This window comes from Gymnoscopelus microlampas (assembly GCF_963454915.1).
Source record: "Gymnoscopelus microlampas genome assembly, chromosome: 1".
Classification (NCBI taxonomy): domain Eukaryota; kingdom Metazoa; phylum Chordata; class Actinopteri; order Myctophiformes; family Myctophidae; genus Gymnoscopelus; species Gymnoscopelus microlampas.
The window spans coordinates 25961675-25984051 of NC_139962.1; the positions used below are offsets into that span (position 1 = coordinate 25961675).

Sequence of the window (22377 nt, forward strand, 5' to 3'; positions counted from 1 at the left end):
AACAATGGTACAGAAATTGAATGCAGGGAAGCACTCACAAATACAGCACAACAGTCACCCGTTGCTTTGTCAATAGACAGTGCCATTGTTCTTATTTTACCATGTACTGTAAAGTACTGCATTACTTGAAAAGCTCACTCTAAAATTGTACGAGTTACCGTTACTTTCAATTTGCTGTTGCAGACGATTCCTCATATGTTTTAGCACTTTGAAATTTCTTGTAAATGTAAAGTGCGTTATAAGTCAAATCCATTATTATTATTATTATTATTATATGGGAATTTCCATTCCTAACACTTGAATAAATAGTCAAGAACCACCTTATGACCTTCTTATTGTCACTTGATGTTAATATCCCTGTTTTTGCAGTAGCCATAACCATAACTTGATTCATTTCAAGGTGACACATACTGACACAGAAGCTTGTGGAAAGATTATAAGGCCATTGTGAAAATATGTTTTATGAAGGGGCAGCAAGCCATGTTTTTTCCAAAGCTGTGAATAACATGCTTCAGGGGCTGTTATTTAAGATGCCGTGCCCACAGAGAGCGCTTTTTGAGCTGGCAGTACATGTCTGCTGTGCATTTCTATGGTAAAGACACGCTGCGGCGCTCCTCTTTCCAGCGCCAGAGCATCGCACTTCAACACTCTCTGCACTCTCGGTGCTCAGTGTTTTTTTCCCAGAGTGCCCTGGGCGCTTCAAGCAGACAATAGTTAAACTCTTGCAGAGGTGCGCTGGTCATTTAATCCTCCTGACATGCCGGTAATTCACGACACGCCGCTGTATCGTTACCACAAGCATGAGAACTTCATGTTTACGTAGTTTTTTCAGCAAAGCTATTTGTGCTAATAACGCAGATGATCAATAAACACTGTGGGAACGCTCTGGACATCAACTCAAAAGCGTTCAAAACATGCTTTCTGTGGACACGGACCATAACAATGTCATCTGAACTACAGTAATTGGATAGTGGTATTGGGATTCCAAATCCAGTGCCTTGGAAAAATAACAGATTCTTCTGATGATGTCCTATTCTGTGAAATTAGAAATTGCTTTTTATTTAGCCACATGTCCCTATTCTGGGCATTTCATAATAGGCTAACATTCTGCAAAGAGATATGGTGTAGAGGGAAAAAAGGAAAACAACTGAATGACTGTGCCACCCTATGGTAAAACAAATTGAGTAGTAAGTTAAAGGGATATTTTACTTTCAAACATGTTTGGGGTCATTTTATCTACTCTGGCTTTTGTGTGCACCGCAGACAGTTTTTAAGTTGTTTGATTCAATAATTAGATAAGTAATATACGTTTTATCAGACACAACCACTTCCCATATAGAACCATTGTAACTTTAAACTCAATTTTAACCATGTTAGAGTCATTTAAAACACAAGTACCTGGTTCTGGTGACTGATATTGTCCTTCTATATATATTTTTTTTCTTCTGGAAAATGAAAACAAAAAAAAACAAAAAAAATTAATAAATCATAAAAGTAATTGAAATATTACATATTAGAAGCACAATATCACCAGTACTGAACCATGAATCTAACATGGTTAAAATGGAGCTGGAAGTTACAATGGGTCAGGAGTCAGGACTGCAGACTCAATTCCCATTTTCCACTGCTGGCTAGAAACTCACCTCTTCAGACTTCCACCACACCCCTAGCACTCATTATTTCCTTTTATCACAACTGTTACCTATTTTGATAGATTACATTAGTTATGGAATGTGGATGTGTATATTGATTGATTTTTCAAATATTCTACTGCGGGTATGTTATTTAATTAGAGATAATGTTTGCTTGTCCACAGATGCTAAGTGTGATATTTAGGTAGTATGTTGCTTAGACAGATGCTGGGTTTAATGTTTACCTGGTATCCTATCCGAGTTACTTTGTAGCGCTTAATTGTTTTCTTGGCACTCTATTTACTCAACCACTTATCCTGTTGTTTGTTGACTAGGGTTCATGCCATTTACTCTGATCTTGCACTTTGTAAGTCACTCTGGATAAGAGCATGTGCTAAATTGTAATTGTAAATTGTAACTGTAACATGCACCTGTAGCCTACATCCTGTGTCAAACTCACAGCCCCATAAATAATGCAATGGAATGGGTGGAATGGGTTGTCAATTCATTCTGGATCACCTATCTGCAACCAGTTAGTAGAAATACAATCTCAGTTGCCCTACGGAGAGAACAAATGAACACTGTGTGGTAAACAGGTGCCGCCCTCACCCCCTCCCACATGCTTTCAAAATGCTGTTCTACTGTTCATTGCTCACCGATGGCTAGTATAACAAACATCTGGCTAGCATATTCATGGTCATGTACATCAAAAAAGGCATTCCTGAAGGCTGCCAACTGAGACAAAAGGAGATTCCACTCATTTTCTGTTTTGTCATTTGTCATTTTAACTTGCAATGTGCAATGGGCTCTGAAGTAAACGCTGCAAGATGATGAAGTATACAGTACTTTGCAATAAAGTATAAAAAAAGATCTTTGATATCTCTTTTCTATTTACAGTACACCTATTGCAAGATTAACAGACATGGTTGTGTAGAAAGCTTTTGTGTGTGATGGGTTCAATGATAGTATTATACAGTATTGGAATGATCTCTCCATTTCGAGACAACATAATCATTTCACAGGCTGAGCAAAGGAGGAGAAAGAATTAGATTTTACATGGACGTCGCATGTCATAAACGATGCAAGTCATTCCATTTATTCTTATATGTGGCACAAGCGTTACGCAAACCTCGGCCAATCTGTTAAGCCAGCGGTTTGGGTTGGCCAATCAGGGAAGCCGGTGCACACAATCTCCCGAAAACAGAGATTTTCTGCGTTCTCTTCAGACCCGCGGTCAGACAGATACAGATATTCGATGAGACAGAGTCCTTACACCATTGTCATCGAAACGAAAGCCTTGGAGCATGACCCAGTGTGTGGACTTTATTCTTTTAAGAAGGTTGAGGTTGTCATCAACAACGCTCTCTAGATCATGACCGCCTGCCTGAAGCCCACCCCTGTGTCCTACCTGGCAGTTCTTGCAGGAATTGCCCTGGCCGGCCTCCGGCGAGAGGCCTCTAGCATCAACCTGGCAAGGAAAGCCCAGATATATGACTGGCATATCCTGCATGAAAGTACAATGACAACATCGCTGTAAAACAGACTCAAGTCCGCCACCCAAGGTGGTGACAAGGCGGCACAAGATATGCTCCGTTCTGTCTCTGAGGACCTACAAGCACATGGCTGGCGGCATACTGGAAGGAGTGGGAGTCAGCTACGCCCTCACGTATCCACCGCTACATCAGTGAACCGGGAGATGGCGTCATATAGGAGAAGCTGAACCGCTTGCGCACATGGGGTCACTTAAAGTCAACTATGAAGAAGTGGGGCCTGGCAGACAGTGCAACAATGATGGAGGGTGCACAAAAAAGTAATTTCACCCACATGTTTTCACTTGTAAACCTGTGAAATGACAAAACATTTGAAATTGATTCTAAAATAGCATTATCCTTTTTTATACTGGGATCTCCTTATGGAACAACCTTTTATCCTTTTTTTTTTTTTTTTACTAATGCTTTTAAGTGCTACAGTATCCTCTGGGATTTTATGTCATGATACTTTTTTCACCCAGTAAGTCAGTAAGTGTCATGTCATGGACTCATTGGCTGGCCGCTATGTCTGGCAAAAATGGAAGCAAGATTTCAAAGTTTGTTCCTATAGCAACTTAATCCACACTCATACAGTTTAGTTTTGATAGTAGAGTGGGTTTTGTGTTGCTCATTGTTTCTACTTTAAGAGCGGAGCTTCAACATTAATGATTACTCATTACTTGCTAGTCATGCAATTTACGGATTGATACAAGTCTACAATAATAGCATCTTTTCAGATTAACTGTTGAAATGACTGTTGAACTGTTGCCATGGACTGTTGCCATGAACTGTTGCCATGGTATTTGGAGGAATTGTAGTCATAGGTAAATGCCGTTTATAATTAAGCAATATCGTGAGAGGATGTCTTGTCGTAGGCTTGAGGCCACAAGCCAAGTCGTGAAGATAATCACAGCCATGCTGATACACAGTAGCTTATAACAGCAAGACCTTGAGTGTTACAGTGCTTTTGTAAAACAATTCTTGTATAAATTATTCATCAAGTTATGGTTTTGTTGATGATCCACCAACAGCTCCACCAACAAATAGTTACTTTAGGACTCCTATCAACAAAACTGTTGCTGAGGTAAAGAGCAGATTAACTAGCTAGCTTGCTAGTTCATAACTCTTGGAGATCATGTCCTGCAAACAGAGGGTAGGATATCAAGCTTTGAAGATATGGGGTGTCATAACCTGCTTTATAGGCCAATATCAACATCAATGTTTTGTACTCTGTGCGGGCAGTAACTGGGATGCTGGGAGGCCAGTAAGGAGCGAGTTACAGTTGTCAAGTTTTGACTGATATGACTGAGGTCTGGAGCTGGTTGACTCCTGGGTGAGTTATAGTGTGTAAACCTACAGGATTGAGTGTGCCTTGAATGAGAGCTGACTGTCCAGGACAACGCCAAGGTTCTTGGCCGTTGGAACCGAAGTCACTAGTCACCAGCAGAGGCGTATTCTCATTGGGGCCAACAAGGCCATGGCCCGGTCTATAAAACCCTGCTCCCCCAGGGGGAAAAAAATCAAAAAATCAACATTACAACATTAGCAGCCCTTCACCCTTTAAGTCGCCTTTGTTTTCAAATGGGGCTCATTTGCATTCGGCCGAATTGTTAATAAGTGGCCATTAGAAAAGTGTTGCTGTCAAACCGGTTCCCCATTGCGCAGAGACGAGCACCTCTCCATTCAGAAATGTAACAGAAGAAGAACCGTCGTCCTGAAACACCCTGCCCCGCGTCTAAACCGGCGGCCTCGGTCTGCGAAAAAAGATGGGGCAGTGTTTTGGGACCCCCCTCGGGGGGAGGGGGGTTTAAGAATCTGGCCCGGTCAACGTTAGAACCCGCCATACGCCAGTGGTCACCAGTAGTTCAATCTGGGAACCCATCGCCAAATGAAAAGGAAAAACAGCGCCCTCTGCTGTTTTTTACTATCTCAGTTGGCTCTGGGAGGAAGCCGACGTAGCACACGTGTGCAAGGAAACCGGGATTTTGGTCTGCCTTCAGCCTTTCACTTCCGGTGGTGCGACTATGTTTTCATTCCCACTAACAATATTTCTACACGGAACACTAACACCACTTCTCCCAGAGAACATGGATCGTTTTGGTTATAAGCCCACTTATTTCTATGATGAAAGAGCAAGTTAAAATGTGAATATCTTTCCGTGGTTTTGTCTGCTCCGAGGACGCTATTGTTAAATGAGTTTCGGTTTGTTTCGAGTGGGGAAGGACACGTAAATCCCGCCCACTACATTTGATTGGGTAAAGCGCGGCCTGCTTCCTGATCTGAAGGCACGCCCACTTGTAGGCCAGTGCGTACGCGATATGACGAACCCCCCGACAGAATCAAACGCAGAGCAGAATCTGTTCTTGAGAGATTACCAGTAGTTAGATCCTGAATGGGGCAGGACTTACCTGGGAAGAAGAGAAGCTCTGTCTTGTCTGTGTTGAGCTTGAGGTGGTGAGAAGACATCCACTGTGAGATGTCAGCCAGGCACGTAGCCATGCACTCTTCAGTTGGGTGTCATCGGCATATCAGTGATAAGATTGTGCGCAGAGTTGACAGAGCCAAGAGATTTAGTGTAGAGGGAGAAAATGAGGGGGCCAAGTACATTTCCCCTGGGGGAATTAGGAGGGTGCCGGGGGTGGAGTGGGCCGGTTTTAAACCCGACTGGTTGGGATCCAGCAGGTTGTTCTGTGAGAGATGGAGAGAAACAACATGTTCAAGAGTTTTGGACAGAAAGGAAAGGAGTGATACCGGTCTGTAGTTCTTGACTTCTGAGGAGTCAAGAGTTGGTTCCTTGAGGAGCAGCGTGACTCTGGCTGACTTGAAGGCAGATGGGAAAGTGGAAAACAGCTTCCTTGGATTAGAGGCACAGGAATTAATCTTAGTGTAGTATAAAGAGGATTTAGCAGAGGGACCATTCATAATGCCAACATCCCATTATTCCGAGGTTAGTGTGAGGTTAGGGTTAGGGATAGGGTTAGTTATAATGGGGCCAGTCGGGTTCCAGATAACCAGGGAACCGGTGGACATGGGCATGCGGGCCGGGAAGAAAGAAGACAGTGACGGTCAAACGCAGATGATGAGCACAATGATGACGAGAGGGACAGCTTGCGTTATTGAAATAGCATTCACATGTGGAAAGAGAAAGGTGAGAGAGACGCATAGGGACGCATATGAGTAAATCCCCACAACCTGACGGGTGGGGGATGTGGGTGAAGTTATAGGAACCAGAGAGGGCAGCAGGAGTAGCAGTGTTATCTGGGGTAAGAGTCCACCAAAACATGGGTCCACATAAACTCTGAAGCAGGGAATGTCAGCATCAGCCATCTTTCGCTGGGTGAATTGTGGCAGCTTAATAGAGGAGCTCCACATGTTAATAATCTTAGCAGGGTAGCTAACTTGACCTTGTGCTTTGGTCCATGTGCAACCTCTTTAAAGTATATCTGAACATTTCCTACAAAGTAGATTTAGAAAATATCTAATCCGTGAAAACATGTACTCTTTGATCTGGAGCTCCATAGATTTAAACAAGGCACATCTATAATCTAGCATCAGTTTTGCACAGTGTACTCTAGGTACATCCAGTATATAGACTATATCGTTTCCTTGTAGTTAAAGTGTGTGCCCTGAGACTGGAGAATGGGGTTCAATCTCCACCGAGTCGTACCAAAGACGAAAAGAATGGTACCCAATGCTTCCCTGTTTGGCACTCAGCATCAAGGATTGGACCGGGGTAAGTCCCTACAACATACTAGCATCATATCCAGGGGGTGTATTTGTACATCAAGCTGAGGTACCACGAAATAGGCTCCTGACGTTGGGACGTTGGGAACGGTTCTCAAGCTATGGTATAAAGAAAGTGTAGAGAAAGTATGTGGAAGTCAGGATATAAGATTTAGATAAACACTCTACGCTACTGAATTACTTCATAATTATCTTTGAAATAGTGTGAATCTGGAATAATTTGCTTTGTTGATCATAATGTATAACCACACTGCAGGGCATCACCGTATAATGACATGATACAAGGCTTTTTTTTTCACTACACACACTTAAGTTCCTAACAAATATAATTCAACTCAGTAAAGTTGAATTATAACTCTTGAATTGCATTAGATCAAATATCATGACATTTTCTGTTTGGACAGTAATACGCACAATTGCGTGACGTCCATTGATCTCAAAGGGAGTGGCATTCAGATGTACCAACCCGGCATTCATGCTAGATCAACGCAGCATACACTTTTAGACACAGTTAAATGTTACTTGCGCCGTTTAGTTTCCAAGGTAACAAGAAGGGTATATTTAGAGTGTACAGAATGAGGCAGAGGAAGAGAGAGAGGGAAAAAAATGTTGATCCTCTGATGGACCAATTACAACTAGAGAGGTGCATTTTCTGAAGAAAATGTGGCGTGTGATTGCAACGTGTAACTTACGTCTGCCTGTGTGTGTGGCTGTGATCGCATTACAGGGCTTAATGAATGCTTAGTTCAAATGTATTTAACCACTTGAGCCCTATAGCGTCCTTATTCTGGGGGGAACATTGGCCAAAAACAGCAGATCTACAAGCTCACAACCTGTCGCAACACAACCCGTTGTGAGCTTGTAGAACGCCAATTATTTGTCTAAGAGATTTGATGTTGTAGGTTCATACCTGTGATCCTAGTTTACTGAGGCACTTAACTATGCCATTTGATGTATGCGTTTACCTTGCTTAATGTTAGTCGCTCTGGATAAGAGCATCTGCTAAATGCCTCAATTGTAAATAGTAAATTGTTGGTGTGGACAGAAATAAAGCGGTCCGAGTCCAGAGCCAAGTTCCAGTTTAAGCTACTAGGGTTTAAGTGGTTAAGCAGATCAGAGTTTGTTTCTAACTGATCACCGTCCTAAAATGACCTTTATGCACGCACATCTGCTATTTTTAGTGTGGGATAAGGTGGGTTGTACAACAGCGCATAAATTAGGCACGAAGTGGAGGTCGGCTAAAGCCTAACTACTGTAATACTGTGTAAAGAAACCCCTGTGAGCCAGCTGTTGTGGCCCCATAATTTGGAACATCTCACAGGCCGTGAGCCAATGACAGAGCTATAAGCCATAGCTTGTCTTATACAACAAGGGTTTCCATATTTCTTCAGCTGAGACCCAAAGCATTTGGTGTCTCCCCGGGACACAAACGCACAAAAATACTATTGTGAACGAACCACTTAGGCCCTATTTCAATAATAGTGGAAATAGCCGATCTACAAGCTCACAACGATGCCTTGAGCTTTTTTTGTGAGAATTATTTTGAAAATTTCCGTAGTTCTTTTGAAAAATGTTTGCTTTTGTTGTTTATGTTACAAAAGCGGATGTTTAAAATGTTGCCGCCCCCTTGTTTTTTGGGGGAAGGGCTATGGTGGGGACATTTTCACTGGTTTCATTCAAACTTTCTCTTTCCCTTGGGGGACCAGACCACGTTGGTTTTATTATTATAAGTAAGGCATTGGGTTACTGTACCTGCAAGTCTTAAATCAATTAGCACCGTTGTAACTTCAAGTCCTGTATTATACATGCTTAAAGAGCTGACTGAATAGCAGCTGGACCATATTATACTGTAGTTGTCCTCTAGTACATTGGAAATTGTATGAATGCAATTATTATTGAGTTTATTTTTCATATGTCTCCACTACCCCTCCAGCACACACACATAAGCTCTCAAGCTTTTATGCATTATAATCCATCAGTCAATCAATAATAAACAGTGAACCAGTCATTGAGAAATAAACCTGACAGGGTTTAATTCAAAAAAAAAAAAACATCTTTCTTTCATGTATGTATGTATGTATCTGTGTGTGTGTGTGTGTGTGTGTGTGTGTGTGTGTGTGTGTGTGTGAGAGAGACTCCATTAAGTTATGTACGTGTACAGTATGTACAGTATGTATGCCACACACTTTTATTTTGTCTGCGCTGTCTGTATTAAAGGTAGGGCAAGTGATTTTTTAAATTCATAATTGTTAAATATCTTTATATTCGGATACTCATTGTTAAAGACTATCCGAATATAGAGCTTTAACCTTTTAACAAACAAACTTTTTGTTTTCACCAAGAGATATCACTTACCCTACCTTTAAATTTCTCCTCAATGGGATGGCCAATAAATCTGAAGTAAAAAATGTATAAAATTCAATCATAGTTTTAAATGGGTTATCAAAAAATAATAACCACTGTCTTTCCTATTGGTATTTATAATAATACCAAAAATCGGTGTATTAAACCATTGGTTCTCAGTGGTCTTTGGAGGTGTCGCATCACAATCATTTTAACCACTTTATCCATTTATATTTTGGCTATTCAAAAATAGCAGATCTACAAGCTCACGTGCTTGCAGATCTGCTATTTTTTTGAATAGCCAACAAATAAATGGATAAAGTGGTTAAAACGAGCTTGTACATTTGATATTTTTGAAAATATTTTAAAAGATATTGAAAATTTTGGAAAATGTTGAATAATTTAGATGTTTTTAACAAATATTCTCTCATAATTCTCAATATTCCCCTGGCACAAAACCTTTTCAGATGGGGGTCCGCAGCCAAAATTCATATCAATTTGGGGGTCCTTGACATGAAAAAGTTTGAGAACCACTGTATTAAACTATAGGGATGGGTCAGTCAGTTCCTGGGTTTACCGCCCAGACCAGTTTACTTGTATGCAAACTGACTGTACGGACCATCGCTGAGACTTTCTGCCAACATGCACATACAGTACCTGTCAGTTTCAGCATGCTGGCTATTACAGTACTTGTTTATCACTGTGCCTGATGCACGTCTTAACATTGCTGCACTCGTCAGAAAAATGTGAAGCTCCATAAAGAAGCGAGACAGGAAATCCCCTTTCAGTGCGTGAGTCAATAGACAGGAACGATGCCGGAGACAGCGTGAGAAAACAAAAATAAAAATGTTCAGAGGAATGACAACCCCACACTGTTGCTGAATATTGAAGGAGAGGATGGGGATGAAGAGTGACGCCGCTGTCTGCTGTTGTGATGGGATTGTGTTTAGTGGCAGAATGTAGACCTCGATCTGGTGCATTGGTAAACTATTAAAATCCAGCATGTTGAATAACAGCCAAACAGTTCAAATGTCAACATAAAAATACAGAGAAAAAATACCACTAGGCTATGTACAAAAAAAAGCATGAAAAATAAAAAATATATACATGAGAATATTTGTTAAGACTTACATTATCGGAAGTAATTTCCAGAAAACAAGACCTTGAGTCTAATAAAGGCGTGGACTCCCTGTCCAATCTTAAATCTGTGCAGCTTGTGAATTAAACAAATCCCTATGTGGTGTAAAGTGGTGAAACAGCACTATACAGAATGGCTGCTTTTGTGCATAGTGTGGTGATCACACTAGTATCCATTTTGTGATACTTTACATTTCTTACTTTCAAAATGTGTACTTTTCACTCCACTACAATTACGTGACTGCTTTAGTTACTTTAAAGATTTAGATTATTAATACTAAACAAGCATTAACCACTTAAGCCCCATTACTATTAGCCCTATTTTCAAATTGTTTGAAGTTTTACATTGTTATGCAAATATTTTGATCCCAATACTTCAATACTACAATTTTGTATCTCTGAACCTGCACTGCCTCGACAGAACAGGATCTGAAGGTCCGGAGGGCACTTGCCTGGAATGCCTTGTACGGGATGAGGTTGAGAGTGGAAATGCGACATGGGAGATGACCTCAGGAGCCAGCTGTTTGTGGTTACAGTAGAATCAGTACTGTACTGAATCAGTACTGTCTACACAAGAATGCTATGAATGGTACTTGATGTCAAACGGGAGGACCACATCAGAGACGTGGACCTCTGCGTGGAGGCCTCCCGTGGGTCACGGACATGGTCAGGAAGAGAAGGATGAGGTTGGCTGGGCACTGTATCAGGCACCCAGAACTGATGGCGAGCCCACTGACACTGTGGGACTCCACAGCTAGGGGCGCAGCACCTACTGTACGTGGATAAGGATAAGGATAATTCCTTTTAACAGGTCGTTCATGAAAGTCCTTGCGGTCTTGTTTCCAATGAGAACCTGTGAGCAACTAGGGGTTAAGAGTCTTGCTCAGGGACAAATTTCATTTCATCGACACATAAGCTGACCTGGCCTGGAATCGAACCTGGGGCAACCAGGGCCTCTGGCTCCCAGGCGGGTTCACTAACCATTCAGCTATGTCGCTATGGCCACAGCGAAGCCAGCTACATTGCAGACCTCCAGAGGAAGACTTCGAGGAGGGTTGAGGGCGGCGATCCAGGAGTCTTGAGTTGGTGTCGACTAATCAGCACTTTCACTTTGCATCGGGTTCATGAAGATCTTTCTCATATTTTTATTTACAAAATGAGATTCCAGACAAATGATTATATTTCTGAGACAAAAACGAGAAAATACTATATTTTTATATGATCTTTTCAATATCAAATTATTATTATTATTTATTTTTTTATGTTTTTGTTTTGGGCTTATGTTTTGGTTGATGTCTGCTCAACCTACATATCTGGTGGGATGACCTTTGATGATCTTATTTTTCTTTCTTTTCTTTTTCACCTTTTTCTTTGTTATTTTGTTAGTCTGCTTGGTTGTCTGTTTTGTCCATGCACTTTTATGTTATGGGAAATGCATACTTTGTAAGTAACAAATCTAAAAGCTCCCAACATGATGAAACCAAATCAAATTAAGCATTTTGAGCTGCAGGGCTCTGTCCTAGTCTGCGAGCAGCAGTGATGGAATGACTAAAAGTAATACCACAATGTAGAAATACTGAGTTACAAATTTTACTTGAATAAGAGTACAAAAGAATTGGCCTCAAAATTGACTTAAAGTACCAAAAGTAAAAGTACTCCTACCCACATTCTTTTGAAGACATTTCAAAATTATTATTTGATTTTTTCGAAAATAGCATTATGTACAAGCTGCGAAGGGTTGCGAGCTTGCAGATTGGCTATTCTCAAATAGCTGAAGTACAGAACAGGGCTTTTGTATTAAGAATAAAAATCTGCAAAGTTACTAGTAACTGCGTTTTCCAATAATTGTAGTGGACTAAAAAAGTACAATAAAACGTTGAGTTAGGGATTAAGTGTCTTGCTCAGGGACAAATTGACACATTGCCGGGGCCGGGATTAAAACCTCTCTACCCATTCAGCTACGGCCGCCCCCAAATGCAGCTACAAATCAAAGAACATACAGGGGAACTACAGGCATCAGTAGTACAACTTGTTGCCTATAATGACATTTATTCATACAAAAGGTTAACTGGAAAAAAAACTTCTTACATTTATTCATACAATAGGTTAACTGGAAAAAACATCTTAAAGTGGTGAATGGCATAAAGCAATCTTTATAGTACAAAACCATTGCTTGAATATACTATCTTCAATGCAGTTGTTTCTTTCAATGAGACTTTCCCTAAAAAAATAAATTGTTTTTCTTTTTTCAACTTGTCATCCACTGAGAAAACATTCATTGGCAGTGCATCAATAAAAACGATTAAAGGTACCATAACTGATATTATTTGTTTTGTTAAAGTAAGTGTTAAATACCATAGCTCTATTGACTATGATAGCAGTCTATAGAGTGTTTGTTCAGTAACAGGGGTCTCCCCGTCTCTCCAGCTCTTTAGGCTAAACAGAAAATATGTTTTCAGGTCAGGATACCAATCATCCTATCAGGAGAGACATCTCACACAGGATACAGGATAAAGCAAGTGAAATTGGAAGTGATGAAACAAAAACAAAAAAGAGCAGACAAAACTGAAATTGGAACACTATAAAATTCAAGCTGATGAATGGGTTCTCTCTCCTGACTGGATTAAATTAATGGTGACCCACCTGAAAATGTATTGTCTGTAGAGGGAGAGACGCGCTGCATCGCGTAGTGAGCTTGTCTTCCCCACAATACTGATACTGGGGTTTAAGTGGTTAACAAAAACAATTACTTTGTTTTAACAAAACAAAACAAATTCGTTACACCACCTTTAAGAGTGAAACTTGGCAAGAAAAAACAAAAGCCTTACGTTTATGTTTAACACAGCAATGTATGTACTGTATGTTATAACATTTGCATTGTTTTGTCTCTTTTGAAAAAAAAAACAACAACAACAAAAAACAATACTTTTGATTGCAGTGTAATCAGCGCCTTAGTGCTGTCCTGAGTTTGGCAGAGCGTCCTCGAGGGTTCTCTGCTACTTCTTCCGTCTGTGGAGTGACAACTCCTTTTTGTACGGAAACCCAGTGCATATTGTCCCTCCCTCCATCGTCTTTGTTCTCCATCCCTTCCACCCCTGCTCTTTGCTCCCTCTGGCGGAAGCGCTGCTGAAGGAAAGTTGACAAGTCATCGTCACCCTGAAGGAAGCGTTTGACCAGTCTGTCTTCTAGTGAATGGAAAGTAAGCACACAAAGGCGGCCTCCAGGCCGCAGAATTTGCTGGGCAGCACGCAGACCAGCATGAAGTTCATTCAGCTCATTGTTAACAAATATACGTAGAGCCTGGAAAGTCTTAGTGGCCACATGTGAGGGTCGCTGAAGTTGGTCTTTGCGGGCGTACAATGCGGTGGCAGGAAATGATCCTGGAGAGAGAGAGAAAGAAAAAGGTTAAAGCACTATATTCTGATAGTAATCATTGCTATAGTGTGTTTGTTCAGTAACAGGAGTCTCCCGTCTCTCCAGCACTTTAATAAACAGATAATACATTTTCCAGTAGGTGTCAAAATCTCAGCCAATCAGGAGAAAGTACCCATTTTTAAGCTTCATTTTTTATAGTGTTCCAGTTCCAATTTTGCCTGATCATTTCTTAGTGTCATCACTTCCAATTTCACTTGTTTAATCTATATCCTGATTGAGTTCTCTATCCTGATTGGATAAAATTGTAAATTAAACTGAAACAAAAATGCATTTTCTGTTTTATAAAGAGCTGGAGAGACAAGGAGACTCCTTTTACTGAACACACGCTCTATAGCAATGAGTACTATCAGAATATAGAGCTATTTAACACTTATTTTAACCAAAGAAAATCACTTACCCTACCTTTAACAACAACTTCTTACACATAGACTAATATAATAATAATCACTTTGTAACCTGTAATAACTATTATAATCATATTAGATTATAAAATATGCATAATTGAAATATATCACATAATCTGTCATGCTCAGTGATTGAATACAGTAAACCTTTTCTAATACAAATGGGAAGTGAATGAACCTCCATTCTACTTTCCATGAAATCCAAATTGGTAACGATAGCATGCCAGGTCTGATGAGCCACCCGCTGAAGTAGCCTACTGTTGTACAAGTGGGTTATAGCATTGCCTTGTGGTACTGGAATTGATTACGTTTGCTTTTTAGCTTCTAGTGTCTGCTGGCCATCCCCTCGGAAGTTCAAAGAGTTCGGGGGAACTCCTCTTGATAAACTGTGTAAAGCATTACCCTTAGTTTGGGCCAATACTTTTTGCATCATTAAAACACAAGCACATTTTCTGTTGTGCACAAGTGCCTGCCCGGCTTTGTTTAGATCCTATAGCCCAATGAGACAGTCAAGCTGAATGTGCACTGACAGTCAGTGGACTGGTGTGGAAAAAATTGCAGATCTACAAGCTCAAAACACATTGTGACGCACTGTGCTTGTACATCCATATTTTCGCTCTTTTTGAAAAGTATAAAATAGGATGTAAGTGGTTAAACGTTTTATTTGACATTAGTAAATGCGAGTGATAACACTTGCAATAGAGGTTATTTTGCACAACAATGAATACAGGTGCACCTTGAGATTTTGACTTGCCCTGTGGTCTTGGACACAGTTTTAAAATCACTGCCATATGTGTATTAGTGAACAAAATACGTAAATACACACAGATGAAGAAAGATAAAGTATGAGTGAAATAGGCAGGGGGTGAAGGAAGGGAAGACAATATGAGAGAATAAAAAAACAATTAGATAAAAAGATGGATAGTAAGACACAGCATTTAAATGAAAAGGGGAAAGTGAGTGGTGTGGCATTTCTCTCCTCCTGCGCTCAACAGCTCTTAGTGTGACTCACCCGGCAATCAATACAATGCCTGCACAGCAAGGACCAGCCCTAGTCTAGCCTCGCCAAGTCGTGCTCTCTCCCTCTCTCTCTCTCTTTCTCTCTCTAATTTATCTTTCAAAGGTCCCACAGACAGAGCCAGGGAAAGATGGCAGGGTAAAAGGAGAGAAGAGAAGGAAAAGGAGGTAGAAAGGTACACAGATGAGAAGACAAGGGAATAGGGGTGATTAACAAGAAGAAAAATAAACTATGTGATTCCTTTAGATCGGATAAACGACTACATTCACAAGACTAACCTATTGCGGCGGCTACATCTTAAGTTTCTTAAGAGAGATGGTTTAAAGCAGCAGTTCCAGCTCAACTTTTATGAAATGTTGGGGAAGTGAACATGTTCTTCCACAACTAATATTCTTATTCAATGGCTGTTTAGTATAACATCTGCCAATCATTTATTAGAATAGTCATCAAACATTGATCACACATAGGCCTATAACTGTTAATAAGAAAATGGTTGACAATTATTTCATCCAGTAAAACAACCGAGCCAGATGTTCTCTTGTCTACTAAATTTCAGAGCTAGGAAGTCTTGATCATTTTAGAATAAAAAATGTTCCATCTACTGTACTTGGTGGGAACAAAAATGTCCTGCAAAGCTAAGTCTACAACAGTGAGATCATTTTCATCTCACTGTAAAATAAGAAAAGTAACGTAAGTAGGTAACATTTAATAATGGAAGCATCAGCTGTTCTATAGAAAGGAGCAAATGTACAGAAGGGGTGAGGGAGGGGGACTGTCCCTAGACAGCTGTCATCAACACCTCCAGCCTCCACCCCGTACTTTGGGACCAAATAAAGGCTTGGAAGAAAGCTCATTAGGCATTATTGTAAACCCAAGCAGCAATGACGGGGGAGGGGTAGACATTGAAGTAATATATATGGAAGCTATAATAGAAACAAAAAATTGCAAATGTAATACCATCTGTTTTTGTACTAGCAAGGCACCGTATGCATGTTTCATGATAACTGGATGCTGCTTAATTGTCAGCTCATTACTGAAGCGTAAGTCTAGAAAAACACAGGTTTTTAATTTATTTAAAAAAAAAAGATGTTATTGCACTACAGCTCCATGGAGACATTAGGGCATATACTGACTCGGCGGGGCGAAAAGAGCGTTGTTTTCTCTGTCTCTTCCTCTTGCTCAGCCTTGCTTCCTCTCCTGTGAATTCTTGCCTTCCGGCCAAAGGTTAAAGACCCCTGCAGCTAAAAACAATAGGTACAAATTCTCATTTGTACCTACTTCCATTTGTGCCATCAATAATGGAAGCAGGAGGAGGTAGCTATTAGTAGCTATTATTATCTGGATCTTGTGATCATGTCTAAGTCTATGTTATGTCTTGTGTATGTATGTTTACTGTGTCTTGGAGTTTCCTATCATCTGCTGTAACATTTCCCAGTTTGGGACATAATAAACTTGAACTTGATATGGTCCTTCCGTTCAACACTTTGGTCCCAAAAAGACTACTGCCTGGATTGCCATGGAATTTGCAGGACCCCTTCATGCACCCCAGGCAATTAATGCTAGTGATACTGATGACCCCATGGCCTCTAGGCCAGATTTTCCACTTTCACATAAGATTCTACATTTCACAATCTAATGGGTGGATTGCAGGATGAAACCTATTGATTTTGGTGATTCATTGGCCTTCCTTAGAGCAATTATTGCACTACAGGAAGGGATTCTTGCACTATTATTAAAGGCAATTGTCTCTAATAATAATTTAAACTTTTTCTTTTTTTTTACAATGTCAGTCAACTCAGTTCACACCACTATGATTTGGTTGTGTCAGGTGTAAGAAGAACAGGTTCTAGGGTGCCGGTAGCAAGGCTTTTCGACTATTCGCTATTCTTATTTTTTTTTTTACAAGCTTCACAGGTACTTTGCGATTGCAACGTTAGACTCGTTTTGCATCGGTAAGGATAAGACTAAACATCCCTTTAAAATAATGTAGCAAGTGTTCAGATGCCTTTTTTTTACACAAACAGTGCTTCAATTAATAGTCAGAATCCAAACCCAAACCCCCAGGCCTATGCATTTTGGGTACCCTCATGAAGAGTATAAGTAGGTTTTAATCAGCCTACTGTACTGTAGATCACAGGGCAAGGGTAAATGCACCCTCCTCTGGTCCACATTATCACACTAAATCACTGGTGTAGAGTAGCTCGACTGCAAGCTACATGTATATCAAAACTTTTAAGACATCTGAAAGATGAGATGCAACATTCAGCATTGTGAAAGGCAACTGGTCTCCAATGTTATTATAGTTTAGCATTTTTATTAGTTTTTCTTTTTTATTTCGTTTGACTTTTGGTTTTAAATTTCAGTTTAATTCAGATTAGTTTCTAAAGAGTTTCTAAGCGGGTTTGCTAATATAGTTAAGTTTACATTTTATGAAAAGTTTGTATTAGTTTTACAGTTTTTTTTTTTTTTTCGTCAGGAGCGAGATGCAACAGGGTCAGAAAAATAGCAACAATAGCAGATGTACAAGCTCACAATGCGTCTCATCAATCGGATGATGCGTTCATGATCATATAGGGGCCTATTTTGTAAAATAGGCCCCTGCAAACTTTGGAATGCAAAAATGTTTTATGTTTAAAATGCCATTTAGCATTTTCTTCAAAACATTCTTTTTCCTACTACACATTAGCTCTGGAGTCATGTGTAGTGGCAAAAAAATTATGTTTTGAAGAAAATGCTGAATGGCAGAAAATGTAGCCTACAGTATATGGCGCGTTGCATCATGATCCAACGAATCCAGGAAAAATACATTTGTATTGTATGACCCCTGGCTCAAGTGTTATAGGCCAAAAGGTAAAGCAATCAGATATAGTGCCACCATGAGGCCGATTTGAAACATTTGGGATGGAGTGTCTTCCTTGGCCTACTCACGGTGTCTATGTAATCTTTGTCACTGCGTTCACGACTATTGCGGGGGTTGCTGAACGGGGGTGTAGAACTGAGGTGCTACATCCTCCTAAATGGCAGGTGAGCAGTAGCAAAAGACAGCAATGTGTGGGGAGGATTAATTGGCATAACGACTACATTGAGAGAAAAACATTATTGGCTAAAATAAACGTATGCTATCACTGCCAAATATTCAAATGTGAAGCCAATTCATGGGAAATGATCGTGAAAGGAACACAGTGCTATGCATTCTGCAATAAAACATACTGTACATTGTCACTTAAAAGAAGACTGTGGCAATTTTGAGCAATAGCTTAATTTTACTACATTACAGATAACAGCATACAGACAATACCTCCAAACAATAACCCAAAAAATGATTCCTCTTATACAACCCCCCCCCCAACCTTCCTTCTCTATGTCCATAGCATTTTTTTCTCAGCAATATATAGTGTCACAAGCAGCTGAGCACAGACCCCCTGGGACTTACACGAGTCAGGACCTCATGGATTGATTGGAATAAACATTGGTGGTGACTCGCTATGCTCTTCAAAAGAGATCAAACAACTGCCCTCGCTCACACCTGTTCTCCCTGTGTGACGCACACACTATGTGCAATAACTATTGAAAGGACAGCTCACTCTCATTCCGGCTCAAATCTGAAGGAACGCCTTGAGAAAATGATCCACCAAGACATAAAATGTCACCCTAGCCTTATGCATGAACGAATAATGTGTGTGTGCCTCTATATAAATAAGTGCTTGTACTTGTGTTAGGGTGTGCAAGTATGCATTTGTGAGAGAGCGGCAGAGAGAGAGAGAGAGAGAGAGAGAGAGAGAGAGAGAGAGAGGGAGGGTGCTAGAGAGCGGCATGAAATGACGTAGGGTGGGAAACATATCGTTGGAAAAAAAAAGAAAAGCAGCCTATTTTGGGTATACCATTATGGGTGACACTGTCATACGACCAAATATAATAGGGATATCATTTAAGGAAAACATAAAAAGATTAAATATGGAGATACAAAGTTTCTGTCCGACTGTCAGCAACAATATCAAAAGAGGCAAATGGGAAGGGGGGGAGTGAAGGAGAGAACAAGGGTCATTGTATGAATGATATTCAGGTTGTTGTCAGTGCATGAGCCGCACCCCATTTCAATCTCTCTCTCTCGCTCTCTCTCTCTCTCTCTCTCTCTCTCTCTCTCTCTCTCTCTCTCTCTCTCTCTTAATTGTAACCTCATAAGAAGCTGTGGGGGACAGGCACCCAAAACATATCCAGGAAAAGCGGATGATAGTTCAGATCACAATCTGTTGTGATTTTCGGAGGACAAACAGGTCCCATCAGGGAGACCGCCTTAATAACTTGACTCCCCGTTTTTCTTTTTTCCTTTACAGCCTCAAGAATGCTTTAGGGAATTAACGAGTATAGTAGCTAGCTACCTGCCACCACGCTAGCCAGCTGCTGTGTCCGGGTGATGGGGTAGACACTACGTGCCTCGACAATGGCTAAGGCTATTTTCCTGGCATGTCTTTCCTCTCCGTATGCAGTGAGGATGGATGCAAGAGCCTGTTGATCTAAGGCATTCACAACGTCAGCGGCGCAGGGCATGTCGGGGTACCTACGCACAAAGAAGAGACCAATTAAGCAGCTTGACGTCACACCCTTGCTGACAGCAGCGAATCCTGACACATTTCAGATACAGCTGAAAACCTATATGGTGGAGAGCTGTGGGAAGGAATGATTTGAGTGTGGTTAAGGAAAGAAAAGGTAGCCCACGCCATAGTTAGGCCTGTCACAATTACTTGACGATTAATTGTCATACAAATAATTGTGATTAACGATTTGTGTTTTCGGCATTGAACATTGGAACAATGAATACAAAAAAATTACATTTCTGTTTGCCTTTTAGGCTTTGTAAACAAAACTTGCACAGGGCAGACGACAAATAACTTATATATTTAAGAAATGACTGGATCTTCAAGCTCACAACGCGTTGCATCGTGGCACATGTGAGCTTTTAGATCTGCTATTTACGCTATTTTTGGAAAACCTTTGAAAATGTATGAACATTTTTCAACATGGAAACGATTATGACAATTATGCAAGATATTTGAGATTATCTCAAATAATTGCTTACAGTACGTAATAATAACGCAATAATTGTGAGTACATAATAATTGTGACAGGCCTAACCTCCAGAACCTCAGGACATTTTGAACTAGTTTCTCATTTCCAATGACTGGAAACCTGAATAATTATTTAGTTTTTTTCATGTTTTCAATGTTTTCCAGGATGTGTCGGGGGGCCGTGACGTTAATGAACTGAGGTTTAACACATTCATTAACACCTCAACAACAGTTTCATAACAGCTACTTGCACAAGTCAATTTATGGAGATATATTCTTAACATAAACATCTCATGGTAGTTTGACGTTTTAACGACCCTATAGACTTAAACTGGACTTGAGTTGGCTCTAATTCAAATCTCTTTGCCAAAAACAGCCTACAAGCTCACAGCACCTTGCATTGCAACAAGTTGTGAGCTTTTAGATCTGCTACTTTTGGCTAATGTTCCCCCCAGAATGTTGATGCTGGGGTTAAGTGGTTAAGTTAGTAAACTGGACCTGAGTTGGCTCTGTACTTGGACCGATTCTTTTCAGTCTACACCAAATATTCCCCCCCCCAGAATATGGAAGCTGGAGTTTGGTGATGGTGCTTCTGAATCTTTTGATGGTACTATGCATAATAGTGTCAAGTGATGTACTGAATAATTGTCTCCGCCAGGCCGTAAGGCATGGCGAGAGAGTATGTTTTACCCTCCGTCCGTGTGTCCGTCCGTCCGTGTGTCCGTGTGTCCGTGTGTTACCACCAAATCTCCGGCACCGTTGGCCCGGTCGCTGCGAAACTGTGCACACACACTCCCTGGATGCCAATTCAGAACCTCTGCCTCAAATTTTTCACATGGGCCTGTTATAGCGCCACCAGGAGGCCGATTTGTGCAAAACCCATTTTTTCACATTATTCCTACAGTTTTTAACCAAACGTCATGCAAATCGGTACACAGTATCTCTATAGTCATGTGATCAACCCTGATCTGTCCGATTTCCCATATTCCATCCTTATTGGTTAAGGTTGCCATCCAAAGTTTGCAGGATTGGTCCGTTTTGAACAAACTGCCTCAAACCATGAACGCAGCGTGCGAATTCCGTGAAATTTCACACGCACATTCCCACTAGGCTGAGGAAGAAATGCCACCCTTTTCACATTGGCCTGTTATAGCGCCACCAGCAGGTCTAATTTAGCAAAACACATTTTTGGAACAAAATGCCTCAAATCATGAATGCAGTGTCCGATTGCCGTGAACGACCTAAGAATAAATGGCACCCTTTTCACATTGGCCTATTATAGCGCCACCAGGAGGCCACAATAACGTATCTGACCTGGCGGAGACCTGTGCTCCGAGGAGCACTTTATCTAGTTTACTGTAAAATTGGTAAACAATAACTGCTTTCAATGTATTATCCTATATTCCAAGTACATTACAAAATGAAACCGTAAAGTACACATTCATTTTTGAGAGTAAAGACTTGAACATTTGCTTACTAAATCTGATTACTCGCCTATGTAACAATCAAACTGTCCGTCTAGGAATAGTGGAACAATCTCTGTTTATTTGAAAAGCTCATGTCAAATCAGTATCAACATCCTCTAGAATGGAAAGATTGATGGGAGGAGAGTAATAGTCCTTGTAATGTGCATGCATTAAGTGATGGGGATACATTTTCCTGCTTGACTTTTTTTCTTTTTGTTGCAATTGACAGAAGGAGCATATAATTGCAACCACACATTATTACGTTTTCACAATAACGCTGGAAGTGAACAAAAAAGCTGGACAGACAGGACAATTATAGGGTAAACAAAAAACTGATATTTTTCTTCATATTGACATCTCACAATTCTGGGGAAAAAAAACAATATCAATCTATAAGCTCTGTAGAAGGAGCAATTTCCCCAAATGATCCTTCCTGCCACTGAGTTATTTAGCAAATAGTCACATCTGAACTTTGATATACTGCAAAAATGCTGTGAAGAAAAATGGATAAAGAGACTTGTCATGTTTATAGGTACAGTAATAAACTTGAATATGTGGGAGGGGTGGGGGGGTCCTGGCTGTGAAAAGGGTAGTGGTGCTGTAA

General features: G+C 40.5%; 1 protein-coding gene across 1 annotated transcript in view; it reads right to left on the reverse strand.

The window, feature by feature from the left end:
• Nucleotides 1-12407: 12407 nt before the first annotated feature.
• mettl15 (methyltransferase 15, mitochondrial 12S rRNA N4-cytidine) overlaps nucleotides 12408-22377 on the reverse strand; it is a 91319-nt gene continuing 81349 nt past the window's right edge. Inside the window, exons 5-6 of the mRNA XM_084052406.1 lie at nucleotides 19621-19799; nucleotides 12408-13764 (exon numbers count right to left, since the gene is read on the reverse strand). Coding sequence (XP_083908532.1) covers nucleotides 13328-13764; nucleotides 19621-19799 — 616 coding nt within the window. The 3' untranslated portion in view covers nucleotides 12408-13327. The remainder of the gene's footprint in view (nucleotides 13765-19620; nucleotides 19800-22377) is intronic.